We start from the raw sequence: 9,262 nt of genomic DNA, 5'->3' as shown, positions 1-9,262 counted from the left end.
TCAGGAATCAACAGTTAGAACTGGACATGGAACAACAGACTGGTTCCAAATAGGAAAAGGAGTACGTCAAGGCTATATATTGTCACCCTGCTTATTTAACTTATATGCAGAGTACATCATGAGAAACACTGGGCTGGAAGAAGCACAAGCTGTATTCAAGATTGCTAGGAGAAATATCAATAACCTCAGACATGCAGATGATACCACCCTTATGGCAGAAAGTGAAGAGGAACTAAAAAGCCTCTTGATGAAAGTGAAAGAGGAGAGTGAAAAAGTTGGCTTACAGCTCAACATTCAGAAAACTAAGATCATGGCATCTGGTCCCATCACTTCATGGGAAATAGATGGGGAACAGTAGAAACAGTGTCAAACTTTATTTTTTTTGGGCTCCAAAATCACTGCAGATGGTGACTGCAGCCATGAAATTAAAAGACTCTTGCTCTTTGGAAGGAAAGTTATGACCAACTTTTACAGCATATTTAAAACCAGAGACATTACTTTGCCAACAAAGGTCCGTCTAGTCAAGGCTATGGTTTTTCCTGTGGTCATGTATGGATGTGAGAGTTGGACTGTGAAGAAAAATGAGCATCAAAGAACTGACGTTTTTGAACTGTGGTGTTGGAGAAGACTCTTGAGAGTCCCAAGGACATCCAACCAGTCCATCCTAAAGGAGATCAGTCCTGTTTATTCATTGGAAGGTCTGATGCTGAAGCTGAAACTCCAATACTTTGGCCACCTGATGTAAGGACTTGACTCATTGGAAAAGACCCTGATGCTGGGAGGGATTGGGGGCAGGAGGAGAAGGGGACGACAGAGGATGAGATGGCTGGATGGCATCACCGACATGATGGACATGAGTATGGGTAAACTCTGGGAGATGGTGATGGACAGGGAGGCCTGGCGTGCTGCGATTCGTGGGGTCGCAAAGAGTCGGACACGACTGAGTGACTGAGCTGAACTGAACTGAACCCTGGGGAGGGGGTGGATGCAGCAGCAGGCTGGAAAGATGACACCTTCAGTGCTAAATGGGAGAGAACTAGGGTGGGGGCTCTGGAGGACAGCTGCTGCTCTGATAACCCAAGGCCTCCCCCCTCACTTCTTTTGGCAACAAAGTTACCTTCCTTTGGGAAACCACTCTGACTCCACTGTCAGCCCCATTTCCAGGTTTGTCACATCAGACAGGTATCTTCCCTGGCTACAGTTCAAGGGTGGCATACACCTGCAAGCCAGCCTAAAAAGATCCCACTCTTAGATTTCCTGCTGGGCTAATGGAAAACAAGCTCTCTCTCTCTCTGCTAAGGTTGCTAAGCTGGTTGGATATAAGCCTGGTATCTCTTTGCTGCAATCTCAAGAGTGCTTCTCCAAGACTAAAACTAAAGCCAGTGCTAAGAACATAGAACCTGGGGACTTCTCTGGCAGTCCAGTGGTTAAGAACCCATCTGCAAGTCAGGGGACATGGATTCGATTTCTAGTACAGAAAGATCCCACATGCCCAAGAGCAACTAAGCCTGTGCTGTGCTGTGCTTACTCGCTCTGCTTTGTCTGACTTCTTGCAACCCCATGGACTGTAGCCTGCCAGGCTCCACAGTCCATGGAATTTTCCAGGCAAGAATACTGGAGTGGGTTGCCATTTCCTTCTCCAGGGGATCTTCCTGACCCAGGAATTGAACCCAGCTCTCCTGCATTGCAGGCAGACTCTTTACCCACTGAGCTATGAGGGAAGCCCCACAACTATTGAGCCTGTGCTCCAGAGCAGGAGTTGCAACTACTGAAGCCTGAGAGCCTATAGCCTGTGCCTCTCTAATTCGGTGAACCTCAACAAAGAGTAGTCCCTGCTCTCTGCAACTAGACAAAGCCCATGCACAGCAACAAAGACCCAGCGCAGTTTCAAAAATAAATGAATAATTAAAAAAGAGAGAGAGAGGATTTTCTATTTAAAAAAAAAGAAAAGACGAACACAGAACCAGGATATAAGCAAGGCAAATCCCAGGTGATGTTGAATACTTGGATACAACGGGACATGAAGTCTCTGGACTTCTCAATTATCAGAATTAACCTTGCTTTTTTGTTGTTTGTTTTTGCTTTGTTTAATCAGTTGATTTGAGTTGTATTTCTGTTATTTACAACTGATACAGTCAGGAGCTGAGCATCCCACTCAGGAAGTATGGCCTAGACTCCCAAATGTGGCCCCACCTTACAGCTGGGAGGGACTAGAGAGCAAAGGGTCTGTGTCTTTGCTGTCCCTCCCAGGCAGGTATGGTATCTGCCATCCACACCCTTCTATCCTAGAGAAGAGACACGAACTTGGAATATAAGGGCACCCTGTAAATGGAACTGCTGCAGGTCCTACAGGAAGCTATCTGCCTTGTTTCTGTAAGGAGGAAGTTAATAAGTCCCTGCTTGTCCTAGGCAATAATCCTTCAAATTATGAGTTTTGGAGGGTGGCTTTCACTCACTCAGAGCACCAGATTCCCCAGCTTTGGGTGGGAACAGGAGATTCCTGCCCTTCCAATTCCAGTTTCCCATGCCCTGGCCTTAGTGATTGGGCCCAAAACAGTCACATGACCCAAGGCAGATCAATCTGAAACCTACCCTGGAATTTTTTAACTAGAGCAGACAGAGAAGAACTGGCCTAGTTCTGGGTGACATGCTGTAAGCATGAGTATCTGGTGTTGCTGGGAGCCAGGAAGAGATCTGGTATGAAAGAGTGAAGCTGACACTCCGGGATGAGCAGAGATTGGAAGCTGAGGGCTGTGAGCCTGGCCACTCCAGGGCCCCGGTTTCAGCTGGCACCAGCTCTATCTTGCTCCAGTTAGTGAGCCAAGAAACAGTCTTCCCTTTCTCCTCCATTTAAAGCAAATTTCAAGTGAGTTCTGCCACTTGCAACAAAATAGGCCTGAGAAATACTGTTTTCTTCTAAACCAAACAAAGACCCAATGTGTGGGGCCCCTTCATTTCCACTGTCTACCAAGGAAAGGGCCCTGATATTAAAGCACAGGAGCTAATAAGCAAGTGCATCACACCTGTTCCAATCTTGATTCCAATACTCACTAGCTTTATGAACTTGCACAAGCAAAAACCTCTCTGAACCTCAGTATCATCATCTGTAAAAAAGGGATAATGATATTATTTCCGCCAAAGTTGCTGTTCAGTCACTAAGTCAGGTCCAACTCTTTTCGACCCCATGGACTGCAGCATGCTGGGCTTCCCTGTCTGTCACTATCTCTTGGAGTTTGCTCAGACTCATGTCCATTGAGTTGATGATGCCATCCAACCATCTCATCCACTGTTGCCCCCTTCTCCTCCTGCCCTCAATCTTTCCCAGCATCAGGGTCTTTTCCAATGAGTCGGCTCTTCACATCAAGTGGCCAAAGTATTACTTCCAAAGGATATTCAGGGTTGATTTCCTTTAGGGTTGACTGGTTTGATCTCCTTGCAATCTAAGGGATTCTCCTCCAGCTGTTTTGAAGTGAGTGCCTGACACGTAGTCCTCACTCCATAAGTAGTAGCTGTTCTTATGACTTCCTTTCCCTAAGCTTTTCTGCTCTGTTCCACCAGAATCTCAGGTCAGAGTGGTACATCTCGGATTTCTAGGGGCCCTGGAACTTGCTGCAAAGCCTGTGTGTAGTTATTGGTTCCAGGGATTTGGGAAGCTCTGGCCTCTGCTGGGGAGGTTTGAGGAAAGAAGAGCTCAGCCCTGGTCTTGGGCCAAAGGACATGCTGCTCAGGAACACACAATCATGGGAATGGTGGCCCAGCCAGAGGAAGACTGGCTGTGTGGGAGCCCAACTCTTCGCCAAGGGCTCACAGAGCCAGTCATTCCTAGCAGGCAGAGAGACTTCCCACGTGCACAGAAGAATCATCATTTATTCATCTCATCATTCAGCAAAAAACAGTGTCCCAGGCACTGGGCAGGGTTTTTTCAGGGCTTGAGGTCAGTTAACCAACACTAGCATAAGAACCAGGCTGAGAGTCAAAGAATTGATGCTTTTGAATTGTGGTCCTGGAGAAAGACTCTTGAGAGTCTCTTGAGCAGCACAGAGATCAAACCAGTCAGTCTTAAAGGAAATCAACCCTGAGTACTCATTGGAAGGACTGATGCTGAAGCTGAAGCTCCACTACTTCGGCCAGCTGAAGGCAAAGAACTGACTCATTGATGAAGACCCTGATGCTGGGAAAGATGGAGGGCAGGACAAGGGGGCAACAGAGGATGAGACGGTTGGATGGCATCCCCAAACTCAATGGACTTGAGTCTGAGCAAACTCCAGGAGACAGTGAAGGACAGGGAAGCCTAGTGTGCTGCACTCCATGGGGTTGCAAAGAGTCAGACAAGACTTAGTGACAGAACAACAAGGGTAAGAAGCAGGCTTTGTCCTCAAATAGCTAAATGGAGAGCACAGGCGGCACTACTGGTGAAGAATCTGAGAGACAATGCAGGAGACGCAAGAGACAGGAAGATCCCCTGGAGAAGGAAATGGCAACCCACTCCAGTATTCTTGCCTGAAAAACCCCATGGACAGAGGAGCCTGCTGGGCTACAGTCCATGGGGTTACAAAGAGTTGGCTATGACTGAGTGACTAAGCATGCAAGAGCAAACACAGCTGCAGCATGTGGAGCTTAAGTGATGAGCTGCATACAGCTGGTCTCTCAGCTGTATCCTCCCCCCGGCCCGCCCGCCTCTGTTCCCCACAATGACCTCTCTTCTGGACGGTGGCAGTCTGGTGGTCCCTGAGTCGTCACTTGGTTGTGAGGCAGCCTCCTCGCTGGTCCCCTATTCCAAGCATCCCAGCTACAACCCTTCCTCTCTACTATTGAAATCACAACCATCCCAAAGCTCTAGTCAAGTCCTTCCATGCTCAAAAATCTTCAATAACTCCTCATCTCCTGGGGGACAAAATCCAGGTGCCTCAGCCTGGCATTTGAGATTCTTAAAGGACTTCCCTGGTGGCAAAATGGATGAGAATCTGCCTGCCAATGCATGGGACACAGGTTCGATCCCCAGCCTGGGAAGGTTCTACACGCAGCAGAGCAACTAATCCTGTGCATCGCAACTACAGAGCCCACATGCTGCAACTGCTGAAGCCCGTGTGCCTAGAGCCCATGCTCTGCAACTAGAGAAGCCACCTCAATGAGAAGCTTGTGCACTGCAACAAGAGAGACGCTCTCACTCTCCGGCAGAGAAAGCCTGCTTGTGGCAGTGAAGACCCAGCACCAATAGACAAATAGATAAAAATTTAAAAAGACACGGCCCCACCACACTTGCAGTTTATCCCCTAATCCATCCTTTCCTTCAAATAGCTTACACACCCACTGAACTGAATTATGTCCTGTTACGTTACACGGCCCAGCACTTTCTCACCTCCACGCCGTTGCCCAGGCATTGCTTCTTCCCACTTGTCTCTGTGTGTCCAAAATTTCTCCTGCCCTGAGGCTCCAATTCAAATACCACATCCTTCAGGAGGCATTTTCACTGTCCTTATTTTTAAAACTCTCTCCCTAAATGGACTGCCCAGGCACTTTCCTTTGTGCCAGTTACACTTGAACCTGACTGCCTGGGGAGATCGAATTGCAGTGTTGTATTTTGCCTTGTAAAGTGTGAGAAGCCACCAGCTGCCATTCTCTGTCCGGTGGACATGACAAGTCACCCCGGAGCAGGACTTCACTGCTCCTCCCTGAAACCTTGAGTGACCCCTACTTGGAGATGCAGATGTGAAGGGAGCTGTCCCTCCCAGCCTCAGCCCTAGGAGGGTGGTGTTAGGGGACCTTTGGAGGGGCTGACAGAGGCTGCCCCCCTGATCATCTCCCTGCACAGAAGTAGTGATCTCAGAAAAACGTGATGGACAAATTTGTCCTGAGAGGACGGGAACCTGGTCCCTCTTGCTTTCCTCCCAAGGCTGACATTACTAGAACCCTTGGATGGAGTGGACGTTTCCCAGAGAGCTGCTGGGGCCAACAGACACCGAAGCTCCCAGAGGACCTCACCCTGAGTCAGGGCTGGGGGCGGGCTGCAGGTGTCTGGACTCACAAACTGGCTTGACACCAGCTCAGAAGGCGATGCCAAGTCCGTGACTTGGGCTGGAAGCTTCTGAGACCCAACACCCCCAGCAGGATTGGGGAGGCTCTGGGAACAACGGCTGAGTGATGGCAAAAAGCAAAAATCCCTGGAACTGATCCTGCATGGTAGCCCCACGGTGACAGTGGTCCAGGACATGCTGGAGTGGGCGGCACCAATTCCCATCTGTGCTGCTATGGAAACAGGGCAGAAACTGGGGCCAGCTAGTGGGGAAGCGGGGCCCAGGGCTCTCTCTCTCTCCCCACCTGGCATTTGGAAGTGAAACTCAAACCTGGAGCAGCCTCAGGGTCCTGAGACAATTTGGGTGTGAGGCAGGTGGAGAAGCTACACTTGAGATCTTACTAGAGACACATAGGTGCCTGGGCAGTCAACTGGACAAAGAAGAAATATAACCACAGTTCCACCCAGAAACAGTGATGCAGTCCCACCATCGAATGCTCAGCACAGGCTTCCCTGTTTTAAATTAGGGCTGGGAACATCCTGGTGGTCCAGTGGGTAAGAACCCGCCTGCCAGTGCAGGGAACATGGGTTCGATCCCTGGTTTGGGAAGATTCCACATGCCATGGAACAACTAAGTTGGTGTGCTAGGGCCACTGAACCTGAGTTCTAGAGCCTGGGAGCCACAACTACTGAACCCACATGCTGCAGCTACTGAAGCCTCACACAGCAAAAAAGACCCAGCATGACCAAAACTAAATTAAAAAAATTAAGGTTGGGGCTCTACAATTACACAATAGTCTTTGAGTCTTTATTTCAATTTCCTCTATAATATTTTGCACTGTAGTAAGTCAGAGAGAGAAAAACAAATATCACATATTAATGCATATATATGGAATCTAGAAAAATGGTACAGATGAAACTGTTTGCAAGGTAGAAAGAGAGATGGAGACATAGAGAACAAACAAATGTATGGATACCAAGGAGGCAAAGGAGGGGTGGGGTGATTGGGGAGATTGGGATTGCCGCGTATACACTACTATGGATGAAATAGATAACTAATGAGAACATACTGTATAACACAGGGAACTCTACTTAGCGCTCTGTTGTGACCTAAATGGGAAGGAAATACACAAAAGAGGGGATATGTGTATACATATAGCTGGTGCACTTTGCTATACAGTGGAAACTAACATAATACTGTAAAGCAACTATACCCTAGTAAAAATTTTTTAAAAACGTATTTTGCACTGCAGAAGGCACATAATACACATTTGCTGAAAGGAGGGAGGGAGGGACTGTAGGTCTAGGGGAATCCAGAGGAAGGACTTAGAGTTTGCAACTAATCAGGGGAGGTTTCCTGGCAGAGGTGGCTTGAAAGGTGGGGCCTTGAAGGAGGAGCACTCGAGAGGATCATACGTCCCTGTAGTATGTCAGGGGCTAAGGTCACAGCAGATGCCATCTACATGTCTCCACCTACTTTTCTCATCATCAGCCTCCTAGCAATTCTACTATTGGGGGATTCACTTTTTAGGAAAATAATACAGATATATCTTACTTTTGCAAGTTTTCCAAAAATATACTGAAAACATACTCCCATGTGAGCACATTGCCAGGCGCCTCTCAGGACCCCAAGGTTTAAGCCTCATTAGCTTCCAGTAGCTGGGCTCCATCAGCAGGAGCCCTCCCCTTCCACTGGGCCGGGCTTGGACGCCCCACTAGCTGGAGGCATCCGGCAAAGGCTGCTAAATGCTTTGTGAGCCAAGAGTCAAGCTGACCTGAAAGGCAAAGACATCCTTGACCAGAGCCTCCCCAAACACGAAGCTGGAGCCGGACTCAGTGTAGCTCAGGAAGATCTGAAAGGAGAAAACAAACAAAACCAAACCCGGGAGTGAGGCCAAGAAGGGTGGGAGGAGGAAGCAGCAGCAAGGGAACCAGGTTGGGGCGACCTGGAGAGGCCTCACCTGCTCCTCATGCCTTCCCAGCAGCCCAGGAGAAGAGAAGGAGGGCATGGGCAGAGCCTGGATGTGTGGGTCCTCCCTGCCCCACCCGAAGCCCTCCCTATAGAGAGTGCATGGAAATTCGAGATAGTGAGAGAAGGATGAGTATAGGATCAACCTTGTGTCCTCCATAACTTATATTTTAAGAAGTAAATCATGACTGCCCAATGATGAGAAGGAACTTAATGATACTAAAAAATGGTTAAAATGAAAAAAACAAGGTTAAAATGATAAATTTTGTGTTATGTGATTTCATCAAATAAATGAAATTTAAAAAGTGTAACTTCAACAAACTGAATATTATTTTTAAACACACATACACACCAGTATTTTGGCCACCTGATGCAAAGAGCTGACTCATTGGAAAAGACCCCAATGCTGGGAAAGATGAGGAAAGGAAGAGAAGGGGGCGCCAGAGGATGAGATGGTTGGAAGGCATCACGGACTCAATGGATTTGAGTTTGAGCAAACTCTGGGATATAGTGAAGGACAAGGAAGTCTGGTGTTCTGCAGTCCATGGGTTGCAAAGAGTTGAACATGACTGAGTGACTGAACAACAACACATATATGAACTAAATCACTTTCAATTTTTAAAGCACTTTTAACTATTGTTAAGTTCCTTCCCTGATGAGGACTGAGGGCAACAAGCCTTGGGCCCAGGTATACTAGGAACCTTCCTGTTTTGAGATTCTCTTCCACATCAGGCCACCCTCTGAAAGGACTGCTTGTTTGGGCAGGTGGGACCAGGCCTGAGGGAAGCAGTGGCTGTGCTGCCCAGCCTCCCACTGCCCAGGGGTCTGGGGCCCCACACACACCCACCACCTGGTCACAGTCCAGGCCACCTCCCTCCAGTGCAGAGGCTTATCTTCCATCTCTGGCACCCCAAGACGCCCGGGCAGCTACACCCCATGTACACACCTGGATCTGGTCGCCCAGCCACTGAAATGCAATAAACCCTGGTTCTGTTCTGATGACGACAAGTCCGAGTACAAATTGCAGTCCAAGACCCCAGAACACAGCCCGCCAGGACACCTGCCACCCGAGAGAAAGGTCCAGGTGAGCTCGGTATCTGGGGAGGTCTACAGGGAGCACGTGGGTGAGGGCAGAGGGCACAGCACTGCTGAGGGGCTCTGGGAGCTTCGGTCAGCCTGTAGGATGAGGCCTGGACCCAGCCGGAGCTATGGGCCTGTTGCTGATGGTTACATCCCCCATGGAGTGCAGAACAGGCCACAAGGCAGCAATGGGCCTGTGC

General features: G+C 48.8%; 1 protein-coding gene across 4 annotated transcripts in view; it reads right to left on the bottom strand.

Annotated features, from left to right (window-relative positions):
- Positions 1 to 9,262, bottom strand: part of SLC28A1 (solute carrier family 28 (concentrative nucleoside transporter), member 1) — a 78,801-nt gene that overhangs the window by 48,449 nt on the left and 21,090 nt on the right. For all 4 annotated transcript variants that reach the window (XM_010841090.1, XM_010841089.1, XM_010841088.1 and 1 more), the window contains 2 exons: positions 8,929 to 9,042; positions 7,789 to 7,866 (listed from right to left, as the gene is read on the bottom strand). In XM_010841090.1, coding sequence (XP_010839392.1) covers positions 7,789 to 7,866; positions 8,929 to 9,042 — 192 coding nt within the window. The remainder of the gene's footprint in view (positions 1 to 7,788; positions 7,867 to 8,928; positions 9,043 to 9,262) is intronic.

Source organism: Bison bison, unplaced genomic scaffold, assembly GCF_000754665.1.
Source record: "Bison bison bison isolate TAMUID 2011002044 unplaced genomic scaffold, Bison_UMD1.0 scf7180017864155, whole genome shotgun sequence".
Classification (NCBI taxonomy): Eukaryota; Metazoa; Chordata; class Mammalia; order Artiodactyla; family Bovidae; genus Bison; species Bison bison.
The sequence above is the reverse complement of the archived record's forward strand: the minus strand, read 5'-3'. Positions and strand labels throughout refer to the sequence as shown.